Genomic DNA, 25,452 nt, shown 5'->3' on the forward strand with positions numbered 1-25,452 from the left:
GTAGATAGATATATATATACACAGATTTCCTGTCCATTACAGGGGTCTAGAAACAACACCCCAGTAGCAGTAAGCCCTCAGAGCATCCAGATCTTGGTTTCTAAATGCTGTCTTCTACTAAAGGGAACCAGGGCTCCTTAGAAAAATGGCTGAATCAGGCCAGGCATGGTGGGTCATGCCTGTAATCTCAGCATTTTGGGAGGCCGAGGCGGGCAGATCACTTGAGGTCAGGAGTTCAAGACCAGCCTGGCCAACATGGGGAAACCCTGTCTCTACTAAAAATACAAAAATTAGCCAGGTGTGGCGGTGGGCCTCTGTAATCCCAGGTACTTGGGAGGCTGAGACAGGAGGATCACTTGACTCTGGGAGGTGGAGGTTGCAGTGAGCCGAGATGGCGCCACTGACCCCAGCCTGGGCAGCAAAGGGAGACCACGTCTCAAAAAAAAAAAAAAAATTATATGCAGCAATTCCACTTCTGGGTACATACCCCAGAGTTGAAACCAGGGTCTCAAAGATTTTGTATACCAATATTCACATGTGGAAGCAACCCCAGTGCCTTTTAATTATTTTTTTTTTGAGACAGAGTCTCGCTCTGTCACCCAGGCTGGAGTGCAGTGGCGCTCTCTCAACTCACTGCAAGCTCCGCCTTTCAGGTTCACGCCATTCTCCTGCCTCAGCCTCCCGCACGCAGGCTGGTCTTGAACTCCTGATCTCAGGTGATCTGGAGTGCTGGGATTACAGGTGTGAGTCTCCGTATCCGACCCCAAGTGTCTATTGACAATGTATTGATAAGCAAAACGTGGAATAAATACACAGAATGGAATATTAGCCTTAACAAAGGAAGGAAACTGACATATTATAGCATGGATAAACCTTAAGGACATTAGGCTGTGTAAGATAAACCAGCCACAGAAGGGCAGATACTGTCTGATTCCATTTACAGGAGGTTCCTAGAATGAAAATCATAGACAAGTGGTGGTTTCCAGGGGCCAGAGGGAGCATGGAAAGGGGAGTTCATGTTTCATGGACAGTTTCAGTTTTACAAAATGAAAAGAGTTACGGAGTTGGATTGTGGTGGCTACACATTATGAATAAATTGTACACTTAAAAGTGGTTAGTCTGGGCAGCATAGCCAGACCTCAACTGTACTAAAAATAAGAAAAGTAGCTGGGCATGGATGTGCACACCTGTAGTCCCGGCTACACAGAAGGCTGAGGTAGGAGGAAAGCCCAGGAGATCAAGGTTGCAGTGAGCCAGGATCACACCACTACACTCCAGCCTGGATGACAGATTGAGATGCTGTTTAAAAAAAAAAAAAAAGTAGTTAATAGGATGGTAAATTTTCTGTCTTACCTACCACAATTTTTTAAACATGCTAAAAGGACACAAAAGTCACTTTGACAGGTCTTCTGATATCCAAATGTGAGGTAATATGAACATCAAATAAATGGTTGCAATGGATTGCGACCCAAACTAGGAGTCCATTAGCTGACATACCAAATCAATGGGGAGGGAAGGCTTCACACACGGGCGGGGTGTCGGCAGAGGAAACAGTGGACATGGAGGCTCATGGATGGGCAGTGGTGGTGGATTCAGATGGGAGTTGTCAATGAAGGACAAGGATGGAGGGTAGAGGTTGAAGAGGAACAGGCTGGTCATGTGCTTTAAGGATGTCTCCCCACAAAATACTCCTTGATTAACAAGAGACATAGCGTGACCTGACAGTGGAGCCATCTGCCTATGTCACCAACGTTAACAAACTGTGCCCCTGGAGTGACAGAGAAGAGTGCAGCATAATTTCTGTGGCTTTCCTGCCACAAAAGTGCTGCCTAGGTTTGGTCACCGTCAGCCAGATCCAGGCTGAGGGTGTACTACAGAGAGGCCTGGAGACTTCACCCCACTAGGACATGAAACACAGAAGCCGAGAGGACTGACGCAGACAGGAGAAAACTAAAGGAAGCACACACCTCTGGACAGGGACCCTGGACCCGGAAAGGACAAGATACTGTTGGGAAAGCTGGTGAGATCTGCACGGGGTCCACAGACTGGACGCAGCTATATTGTAACGTCTTACTATGCAAAGCTACTCATGGAAAAACTCATTAGGCCAGGCGCAGTGGCTCACCCCTGTAATCCCAGCACTTTGGGAGGCCAAGGTGACCAGATCACTTGAGGTCAGTTCACGACCAGCCTGGCCAACATGGTGAAATCCCATCTCTACTAAAAATACAAAAATTGGCCAAGGACAGTGGCACGTGCCTGTGATCCCAGCTACTTGGGGAGGGAGGCTGAGGCAAGAGAATTGCCTGAACCCAGGAGGAGGAGGTTGCAGTGATTTGAGATCTCACCACTGCACTCCAGCCTGGGCGACAGAGCCAGACTCTGTCTCAAAAAATAAAAATTAAAAAAAGAAGAAAAACTTGATCTGTTTTTAAACTATAATTTTTTTACTGTAATATTTTTAACTTAATGCTCAATTAATTTGAGTATGTTACCAAAGTTGCCTCAGGCCACCCCTTCTTCAATGGAGTGCCCAGAATGAGTTTTTATAAACAAGTCAGAGACACAAAAGATCACACTGGTCGGCTTCCAGTGTCGCTGCCACCACGTACACGCCCTGCAAAAGTGCATCAAGTCAGGGCCCCAGGCTCAGCTGCTCGAAGAACCTTCAGTCTGGGGGAGGGCTGTGATGTGAGTTACAGGTCCATGAATCCTTTTTTTGTTGTTTCTAAAGATGTAAAGACACTTTTTCTCCTTTCATTGCTTTTATCCTCAAAATGTTGCATTTCCTTCTGCCCTTAGCGTTTTCCATAACCTTCTGATCACTTTCAGTTATTCTGGCAGTACAGTCATCGGCTGGATTTATAGTGAAACCTTTACAATCTTCTTCCACTTCTTCTAAAATTAAGAAACGAAAACCAACTAGCCCACCCCTCAACCAGGCTGGCACGCATGTCCTCCTCAGTACTCACTATGGTGAGAGATGAGGGTGCCCTGGGAAGTGTCTGGCAGTCTCCCCTCAGCTCCTTGGGGTCATTTCTTTGGGTAGCAATGTCAGGTCTGGACGGGGCACAAGTCCCCACATCCAGGTACCCAACATGCCCCTGAGAGGCAGCAACGCTTCCCGCAGGGGCTGGCCCTGGCCCCCCACAACGAGCTTCCATCCCCTTACTCACATCTTCCCTTATTTTAGTTACTGCTCAACAGGACCAAACACTTCATTAGTAGCTGTTTATTGATCAATGGTTTGATATAAAGTTATTTCAGATCTTCAGATTTTTGCCCAGATGGAATCACAAGCATTACAAAGTTTTTTCTTAAAAATAAAAAAAGGATAGGGGCAAGTTGGGAGGGGACCAACCTAGCAGTAGTGGCATTTGAGAATAAATTAACAAAAAAAATTTAGTATTACCATTTATTGGTGACAAACACTAAGTTTTACTTACATTCCATGGGGAGAAAAATTCCAGCGTAAACAATGAATGGAAGCAGTACTTAACTCGCAGGGCTACCAGGCTTTCCATACGGACCACACGCAGAGCCTCAGTGCACACACTTCTGTGTACAATAACACAACATCAAAAGCAACACAGCTGTATAGAGAAATGTAGGTCATTCTTTTCAGCCCTAATGGAGATGTAATTAACAGTATCGAGCACTCTGGAAAATCAGTCTGCAGGTTTATATGGACTACATGGAGATCATATCCTGTAGTGTAGTGAAAGCTAAGTCCTCAAGAGCTGTATGTATAGATATACAATTTTTTTTAATAATCTTTAAAACAGAGATCAAAGTTCATTTAAGTCCTGTTTGCATTAACAAAAATAAAAATGAAATAAAAATGGAACCAAATGATCATCTAAAGTTTAAAATTCCTAAATTGTCCAATTTATACAACAGTGGGAGACTTATTCAAGGTTTTGAAAGTCCAGGACTGTTTCAGCTGAACCAGAGGGCACACAATTTGCATCACTGAAATTGTCCTGGGTTAGTCAATTAAATAAAAATATCTAACCACATACACATGGATATGATCTTTGTCGGTTAGATTATTGATAAAGTCAGTCTCAGACAAGTTTCCAAACTCTGCTATATAACTAGATACAATTGAGAAACTCTCAAATGAAAATTTTATATAGTGTCATATCAATCAAAAGAAAATAATGAAACTAAGAATACAGATCACTGTTGGAAGAGAAAGCAGTGGTGATGGTGTGGGTACTGCAGGAGGTGGTGGGGCCATAGCACGCTAGAAAAGTTGGGTCACGCTGAGTAGGAAGCATTTGATTTTCTCTGGTGCTTTTAGCTCTGGGGCCAAAGGCCTCTCTCTGGCATGGCTGTCCAGGGTTTGTCCCCAAGTGTCTGAGTGAGCCAGCCTGAGAAAGGGTCATGCTGTTTCTTCTTTCACACAGGGGGAAAAAAGACCAAACACGGAGGTGCCCAGGGTGTGGATCTGCTGGTGTCCCGGGAGAACCAGCTGGCTGGGCTGCCCTTCTTCCCCACAGGCAGCTGCTATTGCATAGGGACCACCAGGTCACCGAGTGGCCGTCACAACAAACCCCAGCACAGTCCAGCCCGGCCACAGCCGCCGCCTCGTGTCTGTTGTCTTCCCTGCTGCTGCCCACATCCTTTACCCACCGTGTCTCTCGGCCCACTGGAGGTATCAGAAATTCCAAATTTTCAAAGCAGTTTCAGTATTTTCAGTATATATGTTGGGATTTTATAACGGTTCATGGCCAGAAAAGGTTCAGCACCTCCCACACCTTTAAGGAAGAAAAATGAAAATGATGCTAGTCTTGAAATGTAAGAGAATTAAAGTACTATTAAAAATGAAAAGAAAGTGGCAAGCATCAGGAAGTACAATATACAATACTAAAAGCCCCAGTTTATGATAACAAAAGTTTTCCCAGGATATGCCAGTAAATAAAAATAAGCAAGGAGGGTGTGTGTACTTGCTATCTCTGCGGGGGGAAAGGAAGAAAATGAGGGAAGAAATATATGTCTATATTTGCATAAAGAAACAGGAAAGATACAGGAGAAACTAGTAAAAATGTGATCTATGGGGGAGGCGGTGGGGAGAATAGGAGGGATGGGATGGGGGCTGTCTGAGGAGAAGATTGTACCTTGTAAAATAAAGGAGAGTTCTGACCATGTGAAGGTATGACCGACTCAAAAAGGTTTCTTTTTTTTGTTGAGACGGAGTCTTGCTCTGTTGCCTAGGCTGGAATGCAGTAGTGCTATCTTGGCTCACTGCAACCTCCGCCTCCCAGGTTTTAAGCAGTTCTCTGCCTCAGCCTCCCGAGTAGCTGGGATTATAGGTGTTTGCCACCACACCCAGCTAATTTTTGTATTTTTAGTAGAGACAGGGTTTCACCATCTTGGCCAGGCTGGTCTTGAACTCCTAACACCTCATGATCCACCCACCTCGGCCTCCCAAAGTGCTGGGATTACAGGCGTGAGCCACTGTGCCCAGCCTCAAAATGTTTTTTAAAAGTAGAGCTCTCGGCCGGGCGCGGTGGCTCAAACCTGTAATCCCAGCACTTTGGGAGGCCGAGACGGGCGGATCATGAGGTCAGGAGATCGAGACCATCCTGGTTAACACGGTGAAACCCCGTCTCTACTAAAAACTACAAAAAACTAGCCGGGCGTGGTGGCGGGCGCCTGTAGTCCCAGCTACCCGGGAGGCTGAGGCAGGAGAATGGCGTGAACTCGGGAGGCGGAGCTTGCAGTGAGCTGAGATCCGGCCACAGCACTCCAGCCTGGGTGACAGAGCGAGACTCCATCTCAAAAAAAAAAAAAAAAAAAACAAAAAATAAAAAGTAGAGCTCTCTGCCCAGAGAATTTGGAAAGCTTTCAGGCAAAAGAGCCAGAAAGTAACTCAGGCAAATATTTCCCCACTGAGTCAGCAGATAGTGTGAACTCAACACAAACGAGGGGCAGCCTCCCCATCATCAGTGCCTTCCCCTTCATCAGCGCACTCACACAGACATTGGTCCGTTTCCTGTTCTTGGCATCTCTGTACTTTGTTGGTCCAACTCAGACAGCAACTTTAAGATGTTCAGCGCAGCCTAGTGGGGATGGAAAGAAGAGTAAAGCCAGAGCCATCACTTGGGACCACAGCATGATACACTGGTCAGGCAGGCAAGAAGAGCTCCTGCTGCCCAGCAAACAGGTGGCTACTTCTTCAACTCTAGTACTACTAAATAAAACTTTGAATTTTTAATTTAAAATACAAATTTAAAAAATACTCAGTTACCTCACTGAATCATAACCTCTGAAAATGTTGTATTTTTCCTTCTAGTATTTTTAACCTTGTGGTAACCAGACTGTATAAATGTTACATCCTGCTTTCTAATAAAAATCTATAATGTATTTTTCTTTCTATAGAGACAGAGTCTCACTAAGTTAAGTTGCCCAGGCTGGTCTCAAACTCCTAGGCTCAAGCGATCCTCCCACCTTGGCCTCCCAAAGTGCTGGGATTACAGGTGTAAGCCTCCACACCCGGCCTATCATTTATTTTTCTTATTACGTTATCTTCAGAGAACACTGTTTTGTTGTTTTGTTTTGTGTGTTTTGAAACGGAGTCTCACCCAGTTGCCCAGGCTGGAGTGCAGGTTCAAGCGATTCTCCTACCTTGGTCTCCCAAATAGCTGGGATTACAGGCGCCCACCACCACAACCTGGCTAATTTTTTTGTATTTTTAGTAGAAATGGGGTCTCACCACATTGGCCAGACTGGTCTCGAACTCCTGAGCTCAGGTGATCCGCCCGCCTCAGCCTCCCGCAGTGCTGGGATTATAGTGTGAGCCACCGCACCCCACCCAGAGACATTAATTTCATGCATGCATGATGTCCCATCAAGTAAATACACCACAGTTTGCTTCGATTTGTTAATCTGATCAATTCCTTTTCTCAGTTTTCTTGTAACAATAATTTCATTTGAATAGAACACCAAAGCAAGTGGTTTTTACAGCTGCCAGAACATGGGTTCCTTGTTCTGGTGAGATAGGAAGTGAGTGCAGTCTCTGGGTGAGCTGCAGGATCCCAGTCGCCCCTCCAGACCAGCAGGGAAAAGGGAAAGGTGGACCAAAGCTGACAAGTTCTGATCAAGAGTGAGAAATCAATCCAATCAGCTATGACAAAAAGTCTTAAAAAATATGAACACTATCAAACAATTAATTATTCTCAAAGTCTACGGGAGAATCTTTCTCCCACCTTCCTCAGGCTAGTAACAAGCTGAACCAAGGCAGGCTCCACATAAACACACAACTTTTTTTTTTGAGACGGAGTCTCGCTCTGTTGCCCGGGCTGGAGTGCTGTGGCCGGATCTCAGCTCACTGCAAGCTCCGCCTTCCGGGTTCCTGCCATTCTCCTGCCTCAGCCTCCCGAGTAGCTGGGACTACAGGCGCCCGCCACCGCACCCGGCTAGTTTTTTGTATTTTTAGTAGAGACGGGGTTTCACCGTGTTAGCCAGGATGGTCTCGATCTCCTGACCTCGTGATCCGCCCGTCTCGGCCTCCCAAAGTGCTGGGATTACAGGCTTGAGCCACCGCGCCCGGCCTCATAAACACACAACTTAACACCCTAATCCCTCACCCAAGGTGTGACATACCATATCATGGCAGGACTCCACATCCTTGCCGATACCATGGCTGATCAGAGGTGGCTGAGAGGAGCAATTGATAAGAGATACAAATTCGTTCTTGTTGTTTTTGGGGAAGTCTTTGTATTCAACCTAAGGAGGAAAAGAGAGCTGAGGCTAGGTAGGGTAGGCAACAGCAAGTATGAGTGGGCTGGAGGACTATAGCTCCGGGCCCCACAAGCAAGATCACCCGCTCTTCTCTCCAACTCAGCCTGACTGTGGCTATACCAAGACCTGCCCTGTCAGCCCAGAACCTTCCAGGAACCTAGGTGTCTGCTCAGAAGCCCTAGACTGGGAGAAGCCATATCCCTTCCCACCAGGCAGAAGGTGTCAGCATGATGAGTCTGTTCTTTGAAATCCAAATTTACAACCACTGCAAGTGGTTAGCAGCTTTGTTTTTAGGGTTGGCTTGCATTTTGAAATATTACTAAAGGATAAAGATGTTTCTCTTACCACATATGCATACAATACTTCTATACCTCCTTCCCTGCCACCCTTCCACCACTGCTCCCCAACCCATCCCTGATTGAAGAAACAAAGTACAAAGTTCATTTTCTGAGAGAAGCCGAAGGATGACTGTCCTGAGGCACAGCCATCACAGCTCAGGCCTGACAGTTACCTGGAATCCCTGGACTCTGGAAAGATAGTCCAGTTGTTCAGAGGGTCTCGTGAGAGGTCCATGGGGTACGTGGCCTGAAGAGATGTTATTCTTTAAAATGGTCTCGGCTGTGGGCGAGGTGCCCCCATACAACAACTCTCGGGCTATCATGGCAGTTACCGTGGCCTTGGCAGGATTTGGAGCTGCCCTGGTAAAATCTTTGGTGTGATGTCCTTGACTAACTCCTACAGCCTGGGCGACCTCGGGCACCATGGGAAGAATTCCAGCAGGCAGCTGCTGATGACTTAGGTAAGGCATCCTGAACTCATCCTCTTTATTACCTGGGAGGGACACACACGGTCAACACGAATCCACATCCACAGCCTGGAAAAACGCGATGACACCATCAAACCCCACGCTGGCCCTCCCCTTGGCATGCATGGCAGCGCAGGGAATCAGGGAATGATACAGACACTTTGCATGCGGGACCTCACTGGCTGAACTCCTGCTGTCATTCAGGACCCATGCAAATCCCAGAATCACATTCAGAGGAAGACGATATGAAGATCACACTTACTAGTCCCATTTTCATCCCCAGAGCCAGGTTCAAAAAAGGTTACTTTTCTTCCATCCCCTGGTTTCTTTATGGGTGTCTTAAAAAAGAAAAAAAAGAAAAAAAAAAGGGGGGGGGGGCATGAGCATAAATCAGATCGTTGAAAAATTAGCTCCTGCTGTCTAAACCTACATAAAGTCCAATAAGCAATAACTGAGGCAATCGGCAGAAACACCCTGCTCCACCTGACCACTGGCACGCTGACGGGCACCTGGGCAGAGCCTGCCTCCTTCTCCTAATGCACCCTCCTGCCCACACCCCTGCCCACAAAGAGCATCTAACAAAGTGCACTAACCTGTGAATGCTGAGCTGCACTCTGCACCCACAGGAAGACGGGAAGCATTTAACCAGAAAGAGCAGAGATGCTAGACGGTAGAGCCCACCAAGGTGGGGAAAGAAGCTTTCAGACTGAAGCTAAACAAATAAATCGAGAATATTTCCTGGAGCTGATACCCAATTAAAAAATAAGGTGACATTCCAAAATTAACACCCTTATGGGGAAAATGTTATTACCTAAGAATTCTGTCAAACACAACATCACCTTTCTATGAAGTAACAAAGGACACTATGAATGTCCTACAAGATTCTGAAATGAAAAACTCAAAATCCAAGTCTAAGATCTACACTGGTGGTATCTGGGGTCTCAGTCAGTTATTAACTGGCCACGACTGAAGCTGTTTCTCGCTGTCGATATGACTGGCAGACATCAATGAATCAGGCTTGATTTCAAGTTTATCTCACCAGGACCATTCAGTGATGGGAAAGATCAGCCTTGGCTTTTGCTGAGGTCCTGCTTACCACTTCTGGCAGACATGAATTTTTCTTGTTACGTTCCCTTTTTGTTGTTGCTGAGACAGGGTCTTGTCGTCCCGGCTGAGTGCAGTGGCATGATCGTGGCTCACTGCAGCCTTGACCTTCCAAGGCTCAATCCTCCCATCTCAGCCTTGTAGCTCGGACTACAGGCACAAGCCACCATACCTGGCTGATTTTTAATTTTTTGTAGAGACAGGGTTTCATCATGTTGCTCAGACTGGTCTTGAACTCCTGGATTCAAGGTCTCAGCCTCCCAAAGTGCTGGGATTACAGGTGTGAGCCACCACACTTGGCTGTGAATTTTCCACAGGGATTATTTTCATCTGATATTTAACTCACATAGGAAAAAAGAAATCCCAAACCTAAACTTTGGATTTGGCCTGTCTCTGCTGTCACACCATCTTATTTTCCCAGAAAAAACAGTCTGTTCCACAATTAACGAAAGCCTAACAGTTATAAATCTTTCACATAGGCTTCATTTCTAGAGTGCAAATCACACTTAGTAACTTCAATCCTAATTACCCCTCATGCTCTCATCCTACGAATGGAGAGGAGCAAGCTGCCCTCCATGAAGGGTCCCCAGGCCACAAAAATACTGACACAATCACGATCTAACCAGAACCTACTAGGGCCAGTGGACATGCGAGGCCCCTCTGAGCACATTATGGTCCAAATGGATGAGACACTGCTCAGCAGGACTGCTTGAACTGTCAGGAGGATGAAGCCTTGCCTTGAGGCCTGACCCTGGAGGTGCCCCAGTTCCCTAAGGTGAGGCGAGAGACCATTTCGCAATCAGAGAGCCCACACACTCACCTTCTCCTCTGACTTGAGTGCTGGTTTGGTGGGCTGCGCCTGCGGGACTTTGAAACCAAGGATCTCCAGCATGTTCTCGGCTGCATTGCGCTTGGCCACCTTCTTGTTGGTGCCCGCTCCTTCTGCAGTGTGGTTTCCAACCTTCACCTGCACGAAGAAGTCAAAACAGACCAGTGCTTAAACCTTCAGAATAACAACCAGGCAGGAATTGGTGTATCAGCAAAATAATCCAACTATGGTCAGAAGCGAGATAACAGCAGTGTCCCGAACCTGGCCTCCTCGTCTGTGGGAGCTAATTATTAAATAGTCAGGAGTTTGGGAAGCTGGCTGTCAAACATAACCAGTATTAAACCTTTAATTATATAAGCTGATAATTATTTTAACAGAGGTAATTTTTGACTGCATTTTATAATTATCTGTGTTTGAGGGTCTGTCCGGCTATAGCATTTGTATGATGGAAACAGTCTGTGATGGTGAACTACTGCACATCTCTTCTGAGCACTGCGATCGGAAGTATCACTTTGAGAGCTTGAAATCAGCCATAGTGGGACTATTGATACCACAGAAACATACAAATGCTACATATCAAAGATTAAGTTGTTTACTGATTGTCTAAACCTACAATGATGAAAAGGCTAATAAAGCAGGTTAATCTTAAAAGCATGAGAAGTCTGCAGCCATTACATTGTAACTATTACAAAAAACTGAAATATCTTCCCATCTTTGAAAATTATTATCTAATTTAGCAGAGAAGCCACCCATATCATTTACAAATGAGTGATGTTACATGTCTTCATTGTTTTACTTTTTTTCTTTTTTGGGGGAGACAGGGTCTCACTTCATCACCCAGATGGAGTGCAGTGGCATGATCTCGGATCACTGCAACCTCCACTTCCCAGGTTCAAGCAACTCCCCTGCCTCAGCCACCCAAGTAGCTGGGATTACAGGCGTGTGCCACCATGCCTGGCTAACTTTTGTATTTTTAGTAGAAATGAGGTTTCACCATGTTGGTCAGGCTCGTCTTGAACTCCTGACCTCAAGTGATCCGCCTGCCTCGGCCTCCCAAAATGCTGGGATTACAGGAGTAAGCCATCAAGCCTGGCCTGTTTTCCTTTCATCTTACCTGTTAACATAAACAAAAAATATCAACCAGCCAGGCGTGGTGGCTCACGCCTGTAATCCCACCACTTTGGGAGGATGAGGTGGGTGGATCACCTGAGGTCAGCAGTTTGAGACCAGCCTGGCCAACATGGTGAAACCCCATCTCTACTAAAAATACAAAAATTAGCCAGGCATGGTGGTGGGTGCCCGTAATCCCAGCTACTCGGGAGGCTGAGGCAGGAGAATCACTTGAACCCGGGAGACGGAGGTTGCAGTGAGCCAAGATCGCACCATTGCACTCCAGCCTGGACAACAAAGCAAGATTCCATTCACCCCCACCCCCCCACCAAAAAAAAAATGGAGCAAGATTCCATTCACCCCCACCCCCCCCAAGAAAACTATATATATTATATATATCTCAACTAGTATTCATGCTAGAACCAAAATCTTAAATCTAAAGTATGGATTTGTCAATGACATGAGGCAACACCTTTGCTGAACTGGATAGTAATAAACCATTATGTGTTGTCTGATTTTACAAAACTATCGTTGGTGATTGTCACACTGAAATATGTATGAAATTTACAATAAACTGTATTATGTATGGTTTATAAATTGTGCTACACATCCTGTCAGTAAAATTTATAAAACACATGTATACATGTCAGTATAATTTATAACACACATCCTTTGTGTCAGTAAAATTTATAACACACATGTATATATATAACATACATATATTCAGCTCCTTCCACCAAACCACCCTCCCCAAGAGCTGGTTGTTAAACATGTTCCAGGACATCACTGCTTACAACCCCTTTCCAAGTTGATTGTAATAACAGGCACCTGGCTGCTAAAACGAAAGCCCAGGTCACAAGACTCAAGAGAGTCGAAGAAACCATTCCCTGGCCTGGGACTAAATTCCAACCTGGCCATCTACCAGCTATTTTATCTTGGGCAAATTACTGATGCTCTCAGCAAACTGCAATTTCCTTGATCATTCTTTTCCTACCTTCTGACTGCATAGGTAAAACATACGAGGTCAACTTTGTAAGTTATACATTGCTATACAAGAGATAAGAATTCTGTCTTACATCAGAAAGCACTTAAATTCAAATCACAATTAAGTTGAGCTGCCTATGTGAAATGACCACTTAGCTTTGAACTTAATAAGCTAAGTACAAAGATATGTTCCATACTAATCTGAAGTGTCACCTAATCTAAGGAAGAGGCAACCCTGGATTCCAGACTCCACAAGAATTAGGAGAAAGAGGAACAGATCTCTTGATACTACTTACAAAATTTACCTTTGGAAAAGAGTAATGTCATAAACCTTCAAGGAGATGTAATGAAGAAAAACTTCACTCAGCACCCACCACCCCAGGACTCTCTTCTTCCAAATTTCGGTGCAACACACCCACATTCCCACCAGTGCACACAGCAGTAATGCTGGTGTGCAGACATTACATTCACATGTACTAAGTGTTTATTTTAAGCATTAAGATAAACAACTTAATCTTTGATATGTAGCCTTTACAGATTTCTGTGGTATGTTTAAGCTGTCAAATTATTGCAAGCCACAAGGTCTTAATAAGGATCACAATTGGCTGGGTACGGTGGCTCACACCTGTAATCCCAGCACTCTGGGAGGCTGAGGTGGGAGGATCACAAGGTCAGGAGATCAAGACCATCCTGGACAACATGGCGAAACTCCATCTCTGCTAAAAATACAAAAAATTAGCTGAGTGTGGTGGCACATGCCTGTAATCCCAGCTACTCGGGAGGCTGAGGCAGGAGAATCACTTGAATCAGGGAGTCGGAGGTTGCAGTAAGCTGACACTGCACCACTGCACTCCAGCCTGGGTGACAGAGTGAGACTCTGTCTCATAAATAAATAATTAATTAATAAACTAAATAAATAAATAAGGACCACAGTTGCTGGCAGAACATGGCCCACAGGATCCACCCTCCTCATGAAGGTGTCCAGGCCTTGAACCGCCATCAGCCCCCAAGGCTGGATGTGGTCAGTGGAAGGGGCGCCCATCATCCATGCCGACCCACCTGCATCACAAACTCCCTGCGGCGCGGGAGGCCTCGCTCTGTGAGGAGCATGTACTCTGGCTCCTTCTCCTTTTTTGCCTGCTGGATCTGGGCCAGTCTGCTAATCGGATTGATCCCCTGGCCATACTCTGGGCTTGTCTGTGGCTGAGGAACAAACAAGGCAGAAACTCTGTAATGTTATTCACTCCATGAACTTGGTCAACTCAGAGATCAGGATATGAGAGGAGATAAGAGATTTTGGGTTGACCTAATGGCTCAGAATTAGATGTTTTTAAATTTAACATTTTGAAAATGAAAAGATGCTTTGATTTTGTATGATTGTTCTAGGTGGTTTTAAGTTCTTAGCAAACCAACATCAACATTTCACTATAACGAAGCATCACTATGACTGCAACGGCTGCTTTTTAACATATTTCAACATATGACAGTAAATGGGCAGAAAAAACATAAAACAATATTCCTACAACTCCCCAAAAGTCTGAGCTATCATGGGCTCCCAATTTTCTTGAAAAGAACTCAAAATCCAGAAACCATTTTTTAAAAAAAGCTCAAGCTGAAGCCACATGGCAAGAAGAACCTCAGAATCCCAGTTACTTCCTTGTGGCCACCTTCTGTGCCAAGGAACCCTCATTCACTCTGCTGATCAGAGAAGTGACTTCCAGGCTATATTAAGCAAAAAAGGGAAACAAAAGGGTATATACATAGTATGCTTTTATGTAAGAAAAATTTGGATCTTGATACAGCGTGAAACTATATATACTGAAAATCACAAAGTCCCCCATGGAATTATGTCCCCTTTCTGGGGTTGGGGAAGGGGTCAATATAATGCTTTCATAGATCCATTAGTGTGGCTCAAAAATCCAAAAGAAAAGGCACACAGAAAAATGTCTCACTCCCACCCTCCTGCCATGGGCCTCCTGCCTGGCACGAATCTCCTCCACCTTCACAACAGCACCACGGTCACTGAGACAGAGGCACTGTTACTTCACCATGCGCCCCACAGACGGGCATGGCGTTCCTGCCCAATACCCCACTGTGATTGCTGGGGCTGTGATGATGTGTGTGCCCATCTGCGGGTACCCCTACTGAACTGGCACAGTGTCCTTATCTTACCTAACAGGTGGCTCTTGCAGCACCTCTAAGGGGTCTGGCAGGCCTGGGGAGTGGCACATTGGTCTCATCCCCTTTCACCTCGGGGACAGCAACCAGCCTTCTAAACCCCCCAACCACCTATAGATCATGAAAGCATCATGAAAACACCTTCTGTGTTCAGAAAAGTTCTCACCTTGACTATGGGTTTTGTTTTCTTTTTGATTCTAGGCTTTACTCGTTCAACTGCAGGCAGGGGTGGTAACTTCTTCAGCTCCTCAAGAACAGCTATGGCGGCGTTTTTCTTTGAAATCTTCTTGCTTTTCCCTTCACCTTCCCCCACAAACTCCCCAACCGAAACCTTGGTCACAAAGTTCTTCATGTGGGGTGGGCCACTCTCCCGGGCCACCTGTTTCAGAGGGAAAGACTGAGTGAAAGCGGACAGACACTTGTTAAAAGCTGCAAGGCACACTGGCTGGCACACTTCACACAGACAAAGGGAAGGGGAATCAAGGACGAGGCCTATTAAATGAAATGAAGCAGGGATCATTTCAAATGCTTTCTCGCCTTTCTTCTTACTTCTCCAACTGGTTTATGCTCTTGAGTCTGGTGAGTCCCAAACAGTCAGGCATGAAATAAGAAGACCTTTACTCCCATGCCTCCGGCTCACAGGCTGTCCTGAGTTTAGTGTGGTCCAGTGCAACTGGCAAAAAGAAAGCTTGCCCAGCAAAGCCCAGAACAAATGCAGCACAAATGCTCACGTTTAATATCTGCTCTGAGCCTCCAGCCAGGACTAGGCCTACCAAATACTGGCTGCTATGTGGCCACAAAAGAGAATGAGACAAATCTCTAAGCACTGAGAAAGAGGGATTCCCCGCACACATTAAGTTAAAAAAAAAAAAAAATCAAACTACAAAAGAGTGTATATGGTATGGTAGCTTTAGTTTAAGAAAAAAAAGGACTTTATATAAATATCTACACATACATAAACAGACACACATGTTTATAAGCTCATTTATGAAAAAAAAAAACAGAGGAAGGATGAAGAAATCAATGGGCTGGACGTGGTAGCTCACACCTGTAATGCCAGCACTTTGGGAGACTGAAGCAGGTGGATCACTTGAGGTCAGGAGTTCAAGATTAGCCTGGCCAACACGGTGAAACCCCGTCTCTACTAAAAATACAAAAATTAGCTAGGGGTGTAGGCACACCTCTGCAATCCCAGCTATTTGGGAGGCTGAGGCACAAGTATCCCTTGAACATGAGAGGTGGAGGTTGCAATGATCCAAGATCACAACACTGCACTCCAGCCTGAGTTGGACAGAGTAAGACCCTGTCTCAAAGGAAAAAAAAAAAAAAAAAAAAAAGCAAGAATTGGGCAGGCGCGGTGGCTCCCGCTTGTAATCCCAGCACTTTGGGAGGCCAAGGCAGGTGGATCACGAGGTCAGGAGATCAAGACCATCCTCCTGGCTAAGACAGTGAAACCCCATCTCTATTAAAAATACAAAAAAAATTAGCCGGAAGTGGTGGTGGGCGCCTGTAGTCCCAGCTACTCAGCAGGCTGAGGCAGGAGGATGGCGTGAACCCGGGAGGTGGAGCTTGCAGTGAGCTGAGATTGCGCCACTACACTCCAGCCTGGGCAAAAGGGCGAGACTCCGTCTTAAAAAAAAAAAAAAAAAGCAAGCAACGAAATTAGTTACCTACAACAGGTGTGAGGGATTAGGGCAGAGAGACGGGGGATGAGATTGGAATGATAGTTTTGACTTCTGGAAGCATTTACTGTTTTACATATTAAATAAATAAAACTAAGTCAACAAAGATGGGAAAAGAACCTAAAATAACTGCATATTAAAGTGATTACAATCCTAAAATGGACCCAAGACCTACACAGAGGCGCTAACATGCACAATTCTCAGAAGCAAACATGAGTGAATCTTCATGACTTTGGGTTTGGCAACTGGTTTTTAAGATATGAAACTAAAAGCACAGTCAACAAGAGGGAAAAAAAAACAAGTCATGCTTAATCAAACTTTAGAACTTTTGTGTATCATGGACATTATCAGGAAAGTGATTACAATCACATAGACAGAAAAATCAGGCTGGGCAGGGTGGCTCGTGCCTGTAATCCCAACGCTCTGGGAGGCCAGGGTGGGAGGATCACTTGAGTTCAGAAGTTCAAGACAAGCCTGGCCAACATAGCAAGACCTTGACCTACAAAAATAAAAACAAAATTAGCCAGGTGTGGTGGTGTGCCCCTGTATGTAGTCCTAGCTACGCGGGAGGCTAAAGCAGGAGGATCACTCGAGCCCAGGAGACCAAGGCTACAGTGAACTATGATCGCACCACTGCACCCCAGTCTAGGCAACAGAGCAAAACCTCGTCTCAAAAAGTAAAAAAAAAAAAAAGAAAAATCTAACCGACATTAGCCAAGACACTCAAAAAAAGAAAAACAAAGTTAGAAGACTTACACTACCAGATTTTAAAACTTCCTATAAAGTCACAACAGCTAGCATATGGTTTTGTGTAAGGATAAACAGATCAACAGAACGGCATGAAAAAGACCTGCACATACAAGGTCACTCAATTTTTGGCAAACACACCAAAACAAATTAAAAATCTCTCTTAAAAAAATAGTACCAAAGCAACTAACTAGATATCTGCACGGAGAAGGGGGGAAAAAGAAAAAAAAAAAAAAAAAAAAATCAAATCATCATCTCTAACTCATACCACAAACAAAAATTAATTAGACCTAGGATCACTTAAATGTGATCCAAACTAAAACTACAAAGATTTTAGAACAGGAGAAAGCCTCAAGCTGTAAGGTTGACAAAGAGTTGAACACAAAATATATCCACCATAAAGACAAAAGAAAGAAATTCCTCAAAATTAAAAACCACTGGCCAGGTGTGGTGGCTCATGCCTGTAATCCCAGAACTTTGGGAGGCCGAGGTGGGCAGATCACGAGGTCAGGAGTTCGAGATCAGCCTGGCCAACATAGTGAAACCCCATTGCTACTAAAAATACAAAAAATTAGCTGGGTGTGGTGGCAGGCACCTGTAATCCCAGCTAGTCAGGAGGCTGAGACAGGAGAAATGGTTGAACCCGGGAGACGGAGGTTGCAGTGAGCCGAGATAGCACCACTGCACTCCAGCCTGGGCAACAAGAGCGAAACTCTGTCTCAAAAATAAATAAATACTAAAATAAAAAATAAAATAAAATAAAATAAAACAGCTCATCAAAAGACATTTAACAAGTAAAAAAGGGGGCCGGGCGCGGTGACTCACGCCTGTAATCCCAACACTTTGGGAGGCTGAGGCAGGTGGATCACCTGAGGTCACGAGTTTGAGATCAGCCTGGCCAACATAGTGAAACCTCGTCTCTATTAAAAATACAAAAAGTGGCCGGGCGCGGTGGCTCAAGCCTGTAATCCCAGCACTTTGGGAGGCCGAGACGGGCGGATCACGAGGTCAGGAGATCGAGACCATCCTGGCTAATACGGTGAAACCCTGTCTCTACTTAAAAATACAAAAAAAACTAGCCGGGCGACAAGGCGGGCGCCTGTGGTCCCAGCTATTCGGGAGGCTGAGGCAGGAGAATGGCGTGAACCCGGGAGGCGGAGCTTGCAGTGAGCTGAGATCCGGCCACTGCACTCCAGCCTGGGTGGCAGAGTGAGACTCCGTCTCAAAAAAAAAATAAAAAAATAAAAATAAAAATACAAAAAGTAGCTAGGTGTGGTGGCACGTCACTGTAATCCCAGCTACTTAAGAGGCTGAGACAGGAGAACTGCTTGAACCCAGGAGGCGGAGGTTGTAGTGAGCCGAGATCACGCCACTGCATTCCAGCCTGGGCGACAGAGCAAGACTCTGTTTCAAAAAAAAGAAAAAAAAAAGTAAAAAAGGGGCCAGGCACAGTGGCTCACTCCTGTAATCCCAGAACTTTGAGAAGGCCAAGGTGGGCAGACGGCTTGAATCCAGGAGTTTGAGGCCAGCCTGGGCAACATGGCAAAACCTCGTCTCTACAAAAAAATACAAAAATTGGCCGGACTCGGTGGCTCACGTCTGTAATCCCAGCACTTTGGGAGGCTGAGGCGGGTGGATCACCTGAGGTCGGGAGTTCGAGATCAGCCTGACCAACATGGAGAAACCCTGTCTCTATTAAAAGTACAAAACTACCCGGGCGTGGTGGCGCATGCCTGTAATCCCAGCTACTAGGGAGGCTGAGGCAGGAGAATCACTTGAACCCAGGAGGCAGAGGCTGCGGTGAGCCAAGGTCACTCCATTGCACTCCAGCCTGGGCAACAAGAGCAAAACTCTGTCTCAGAGGAAAAAATAAAAATACAAATATAAAAATTAGTCCAGCATGGTGGCATGTGCCTGTAGCCCCAGCTACTTGGAAGGCTGAGGTAGCAGGATCGCTTGAGCTCAGGAGGTCAAGGTTGCAGTGAGATAGAGATCGTGCCACAGAACTACAGCCCGGGTAAAAAGTGAGCTCTTTTCTCAAAAATCAAATAAAATAGTGATTTCAAAATATACATATTTCCTAGCTCTATTCCTAACAAGGCCTAGGAGCCATGGCTCTCCAACAGGAACAAGCATGCCAGCACCCTGTCCTGTCTCTACACACAACTCCCAATTAGAAGGAACCGGAACTTCTTGGAGGAATGTCCAAGACTGTTTCTATTAGAAATTTCTGTTTCCATTGGGGCTAAAGCTAGAGCAGGGAAAGTTCAAAGTGGGACTAAAACATTTTAATGTATCAGAAAGCATGGAAGTTCTCAAAATGTGAAGAGGGTAGGTACAAAGGTTATTTAATAAAGGACTGTCTTGGCCAGGTGTGGCGGCTCAAGTCTGTAATCCCAGCCTCGGCGACAAGAGCAAAACTCTGTCTCAAAAGGAAAAAAAAAAAAAAGGACTGTCTCTTCAATAAACAGAGCAGGCACAATCAGACATCCAAAAAAAAAAAAAAAAAAAAAGACAAAAATATCCCTTATGTCACAGTATATATGAAAATTAACTTGAATCATAAACCTAAATTTAAGAGCTAAAACTAAAATTTCGAAGGAAAATGACTTTAGGTTAGCTAAACATATCTTAGCACACACAAAAATTTGACGCCCAGGCGTGGTGGCTCACGCCTGTAATCCCAGCACTTTGGGAGGCCCAGGTGGGCGGATCACGAGGTGAGGAGATGGAGACCATCCTGGCTAACAAGGTGAAACCCCGTGTCTACTAAAAATACAAAAAAAAAAAAAACAAAAAAAAATAAGCCAGGCGTGGTGGCGGGCGCCTGTAGTCCCAGCTATTCGGGAGACTGAGGCAGAAGAATCGCTTGAACCCAGGCGGCACTTGAATCCTGAGGTAGGAGAATGGCGTGAACCCGGGAGTGGAGGTTGCAGTGAGCCGAGATCGCGCCACTGCACTCCAGCCCGGGTGACAGAGCAAGACTCCGTTTCAAAAAAAAAAAAAAAAAAAAATTGACAAACTACACCTCACCAAAATTCAGTACTTCTGCTCTTTGAAAGTCACTTAAAATCAAACGACAAGCCACAGACTTAGAGAAAATATCTGCAAAATACTTATCTGAGAAAAAACCTGAATTCAGAATATATATAGAACCTCCAAAACTCAGTAATAAAAAGACACTCAAAAAAACTGACAAGACACGAACCTACATTTCATCAAAGAAAATAGTAAAATAAAAACATGAAAAGAAGTTCAGTATTGCTAGTCTTTATGGAGACATATAAATTAATACCACAACAAGATACTACTGTTCACCTGCTAGAATGACTAAAAAAATTATTATTATTTTTTTGAGATGGAGTCTCACTCTGTCCACCCAGGCTGGAATGCAGTGGCGCGATCTCGGCTCACTGCAACCTCTGCCTCCTGGGTTCAAGCGATTCTCCTCCCTCAGCCTCCCAAGTACCTGGGACTACAGGTGCGCACAACCATGCCCAGCTAATTGTTGTATTTTAGTAGAGAAGGAGTTACACCATGTTGGCCAGGCTGAAATGACTAAAATTTTAAAAGCTGACAATACCCAAGTGTTGGTGAGGATGTAGAGCAACTAAAACTCTCTCATATATTGCAGGTGAAATGCACAATGATACATCTGGTTTAGAAAACAGTTTGGCAACTTTTTTTTTTTAAACAAAGTCTCGCTCTGTTGCCCAGGCTGGAGTGCAGTGGCATGATCTCGGTTCACCACCGCAACCTCTAACTCCCATGTTCAAGCGAATTCTCATGCCTCAGTCTCCTGAGTAGCTGGGATTACAGGCACATGCCACCATGCCTGACTAATTTTTTAATTTTCAGTACAGACGAGGTTTCACCATGTTGGCCAGGCTGGTCTCGAACTCCTGACCTCAAATGATCCGCCCACCTTGGCTTCCCAAAGTGCAGGGATTACAAGCTTGAGCCCATGAACCCAGACAACTTCTTATAAAGATATTTATTTATCATGTAACTCAGCAAATCCACTCAAGTGTTTATTCAAGAAAAATGAAAACATGTCTCCATAGATGTATATGTTTACAGTAGATTTACTAACAATCACCAAAAACTCAAAACAATACACATCTTCAACTGGTAAATAGATAAATACATTGTAGTGTGTACATACCATGTAACACTCTTGGTGATAAAAAGGAACAAACGCGGCCGGGCGCGGTGGCTCAAGCCTGTAATCCCAGCACTTTGGGAGGCAGAGATGGGCGGATCACGAGGTCAGGAAATCGAGACCATCCTGGCTAACACGGTGAAACCCCGTCTCTACTAAAAAAAAAAAAAAAAAATACAAAAAACTAGCCAGGCGAGGTGGCGGGCGCCTGTAGTCCCAGCTACTCGGGAGGCCGAGTTGGGAGGCTGAGGCAGGAGAATGGTGTGAACCCGGGAGGCAGAGCTTGCAGTGAGCTGAGATCCGGCCACTGCACTCCAGCCTGGGCCACAGAGCAAGACTCCATCTCAAAAAAAAAAAAAAAGGAACAAACTACTGAAACACAACAGCATGAATAATGACTCCAAGCTAAGTTAAAGAAGCCAGACAAAAGGCAATGTACTCTATTTTTTCATTTATGTAATATTCTTAAAAAGGCAACACTATAGGGACAGAATGAGATCAGTGCTTGCCAGAGCCTGAGGATAGAGGGGAGAGACTGACTGCAAAGGGACACAGGGAAATTTACTGGGTGGGAGATGTTTTATTTTGACTATGGTGCTGGTCACAGAACCATATACACTTAACAAAACACATCGAACTGTGCACTTACACACAGTGACTTTCGCTGTAAATTATACCGCAAGAAGCCTGACCACCCCTTCATCCAAAAAAACAACTGATGGGGGCATGTTAAAGGGCACAAGGGCCAATTTAAAAGACAATTTGGACATCAAAATGGGTGACGATAACAATGGAGTAACACTTTGGATAAAAAAAAAAAAAGCAGGCTGGGTGCGGTGGCTCAAGCCTGTAATCCCAGCACTTTGGGAGGCCGAGACGGGCGGATCACGAGGTCAGGGGATCGAGACCATCCTGGCTAACACGGTGAAACCCCGTCTCTACTAAAAAATACAAAAAACTAGCTGGGCGAGGTGGCAGGCGCCTGTAGTCCCAGCTACTCGGGAGGCTGAGGCAGGAGAATGGTGTGAACCCGGGAGGTGGAGTCTGCAGTGAGCTGAGATCCGGCCACCAAAAAAAAAAAAAAAAAAAAAGGCAGCAATGCATCTATACTGATAAAATTAACTATAAGAGGGGAGGAAGGAAACTTTTTTCTTTACTGTAGAATGCCAGCTTGGAAATGCAAAAAAATCATCATTTTGACATCTACCACAGTGACAATCAATGCCAGCAAGAATCATCAAGATCCCTGGGGCCAGGTGTGGTGGCTCACGCCTGTAATCCCAGCACTCTGGGAGGCCAAGGTGCATGCCTAATCCTAGCTACTTGGGAGGCTGAGGCAGGAGAATCGTTTTAACCCAGGAGGCAGATGTTGCAGTAAGCTGAGATCACATCACTGCACTCCCGCCTGGGCAACAGAGCGAGACTCCGTCCCAAAAAAACAAAACAAAACAAAACAAAACAAATTCCTGGAACCATCGGGGAGACCTGTGAAGGCCCAGCCTTCAGAAGTTAATTACAAAGTGACATGAAGTGATGCTCTGAGAAGGATCAATATCACTCCCATAGCGATCCTGCCAAAAAATGCATAACCAGACCTAATTATGAGTAATCCATCAGAAATACCCAAATTGAGGGCCACTGTACAAAAATAACTGACCTTTAAACATGTCAATGTCATGAAACACAGAGAAAGGCTGACAAAGTACTGCAGATACTAAAGATACTGCAGAGGCTAAAGAGAGACGTCAGCTAAGTGCAAGGTCTGAGTCTGCATCAGACACTAGAGCGGAAGAAACATTTCTATAAAGGACATCATTGAGACAACTGGTGAAATGTGAATATAGGATGTGTATTAGGTAACAGTACTATAGCAATGCTAAATTTCCTCTACTTAATAGATTGTGGTTAAGAGTATGTCTTTGCTCTTAACAGATACATGTTGAAATATTAGGAGTTAAAGAGTATATATGCCACTTTCTGTCAATCCAGCAAAGCAAAAAACAGAAAATAAAATAATATATATATTTATGGAAAAAGAAAAAGCAGGCTAGGTGTGGTGGCTCACGCCTATAATCCCAGCACTTTTGGGAGGCCAAGGTGGGTAGATCACTTGAGGTCAGGAGTTCAAGACCAGCCTGGCCAACATGGTGGAATTCCATCTCTACTAAAAATACAAAAATTAGCTGAGTGTGGTGGCATGCACCTGTAATCCCAGCTACTCAGGAGGCTGAGGCAGGAGAACTGCTTGAATCCGGGAGTCAGAGGTTGCAATGAGCCAAGATCATGCCACTGCACTCTAGCCTGGGCAACAGAGTGAGGCTCCAAGGAAGGAGCGAGCAAATATGGTAAAATGTCAATCACTGGTTAATCTAAGTGAAAGTTATACTCATTGTTCTATTCTTGTAACTTTTAGATAGATTTGAAATTTTTGAAGTGAAAAACTGAAAAAATGTCCAGTTAAGATAAGTGAGCCTACGAAATGGATGTACTTGTTTTTCTTGTTGTTGGTTTTGTTTTGTTTTGTTTCGTTTCGTTTTGTTTTGGTGTCGGGGAGGGAGATAGCAGGGAATGGGGGTAGGAATTCAGCACAGTGGCCAGGAGCAGAGGTGTGGGAAGGACCTGGCCTGCTCAAGCAGCTGTGGACTGATTTTAAAGAACTCCCATAGGTGCCGTCCACACCCAAGGGCAGAGATTCCGAAACACTTCTTCCCACAACAGTGTTTTCCCTGTCCTCAGGTTAGACTTTGGAGGGACAGGTCAGCCACCCTGACGGCTCATTTCAAACTCACCCAGGCCCACCCTGGCACTCTCCAACGGCTTGCATTGTCTGCCCACATCAAGATCCCAGCAATCTAAATCTGGAGGATCACCTGGATTGCACGTGGTATGAGCATGTCACAACTGCCTCCCAATGACCGTATCAGCACCATTACATTTTCTAACTAAAACTGTATGTTTTATCAAAAGTCAAACTGTGGCTGGGCACAGTGGCTCATGCCTGTAATCCCAGCACTTTGGGAGGCCAAGGTGAGCAGATCACCTGAGGTCAGGAGTTCAAGACCAGCCTGGCTAACATGGTGAAACCCTGTCTCTACTAAAAATACAAAAGTTAGTCAGACGTGGTGGCGTGCACCTGTAATCCCAGCTACTCAGGGGGCCGAGGCAGAAGAATTGCTTGAACCCAGGAGGCGGAGGATGCCATAAGCCGAGATCGTGCCATTGTACTCCAGCCTGGGCAACAAGAGCAAAACTCCATCTCAAAAAAAAAAAAAAGTCAAGCTGTATAAATTTTCCCAAAAAACTGGTTCCTGTCTTCCCCTATTAAAACACCTAACGCAGCTTCCTATGTGACAAATTTATTACCAAAAACTTAATCAAAAATTACCATGTTCATTTATTCAATAACTGTTTCCTAAACATCTAATACATGCCAGGCAATCTTTCAGCGGCAAGAGAAAGGAAAGACCTTGCTCATCATAATAATGCAAGCTAGTAAGAAATTCCTGATACGTGAGTTAATGAATATAAGTACTCATGCCACCAACTACATGCAAGCTGTGATAAATTACTTTACCACCACCAGAGGGCACTCCTACAATTCTTTTATGTGACTACTGTTAGGATTCCTGAACACAGTTGAGAGCCAAATCTGAAACCTTAGCAAAAGTGAAGGTGGAAAGGAAGCAATCTGACCCCAAATACCCCAGAACAAAAACATAAAATAGTAATCTCTAAGTTTCCAGAAATCTCGGTGACTCTGGGTAGCAGCAAGAGTGGTAAGCTTCTCAGGAATCCAAGGCTCTGGCCCAAGACATCAACTCTGAACATGAGGTAACCCGGGAAGCCAGCCAGGCATCTCCCACTCCCCATGGTCTTGGTAACCCTCCCCAACAACCTGTAAAAATCCACTCTCATGATAGACTAATCTGTCAGCAAGGGAGCAAAGCAACACTTCTCCCCCTTTCCTGAATCAGGTGCCAGGGGAGACCTCATGACTCCTTGGGATGCAGCTCCCATCTCATTCCCACTCAACAGCGAGCCCAAACAGCCATTCTGAATGTCACCTGTCTCATTCCCTCCCCAAGTGCATCCCAGCCTCCAC

At 45.1% G+C, this 25,452-nt stretch overlaps 1 protein-coding gene across 9 annotated transcripts in view; it reads right to left on the bottom strand.

Annotated features, from left to right (window-relative positions):
- Positions 1–3,217: 3,217 nt before the first annotated feature.
- The window catches only part of STAU1 (staufen double-stranded RNA binding protein 1), an 83,922-nt gene continuing 61,687 nt past the window's right edge, over positions 3,218–25,452 (bottom strand). For 4 of the 9 annotated variants that reach the window (XM_033186688.1, XM_033186681.1, XM_033186687.1 and 1 more), the window contains 8 exons: positions 14,926–15,138; positions 13,641–13,784; positions 10,479–10,625; positions 8,817–8,892; positions 8,261–8,580; positions 7,612–7,734; positions 5,983–6,068; positions 3,218–4,763 (listed from right to left, as the gene is read on the bottom strand). In XM_033186688.1, the coding sequence (XP_033042579.1) occupies positions 4,748–4,763; positions 5,983–6,068; positions 7,612–7,734; positions 8,261–8,580; positions 8,817–8,892; positions 10,479–10,625; positions 13,641–13,784; positions 14,926–15,138 (1,125 nt within the window). In that variant the 3' untranslated portion in view covers positions 3,218–4,747. Of the gene's footprint in view, positions 4,764–5,982; positions 6,069–7,611; positions 7,735–8,260; positions 8,581–8,816; positions 8,893–10,478; positions 10,626–13,640; positions 13,785–14,925; positions 15,157–25,452 lie in introns of all 9 variants that reach the window. The other 5 variants (XM_033186686.1, XM_033186680.1, XM_033186684.1 and 2 more) reach the window with 2 other exon arrangements.

This window comes from Trachypithecus francoisi, unplaced genomic scaffold (genome assembly GCF_009764315.1).
Source record: "Trachypithecus francoisi isolate TF-2019V2 unplaced genomic scaffold, Tfra_2.0 Lachesis_group21, whole genome shotgun sequence".
Lineage (NCBI taxonomy): Eukaryota > Metazoa > Chordata > Mammalia > Primates > Cercopithecidae > Trachypithecus > Trachypithecus francoisi.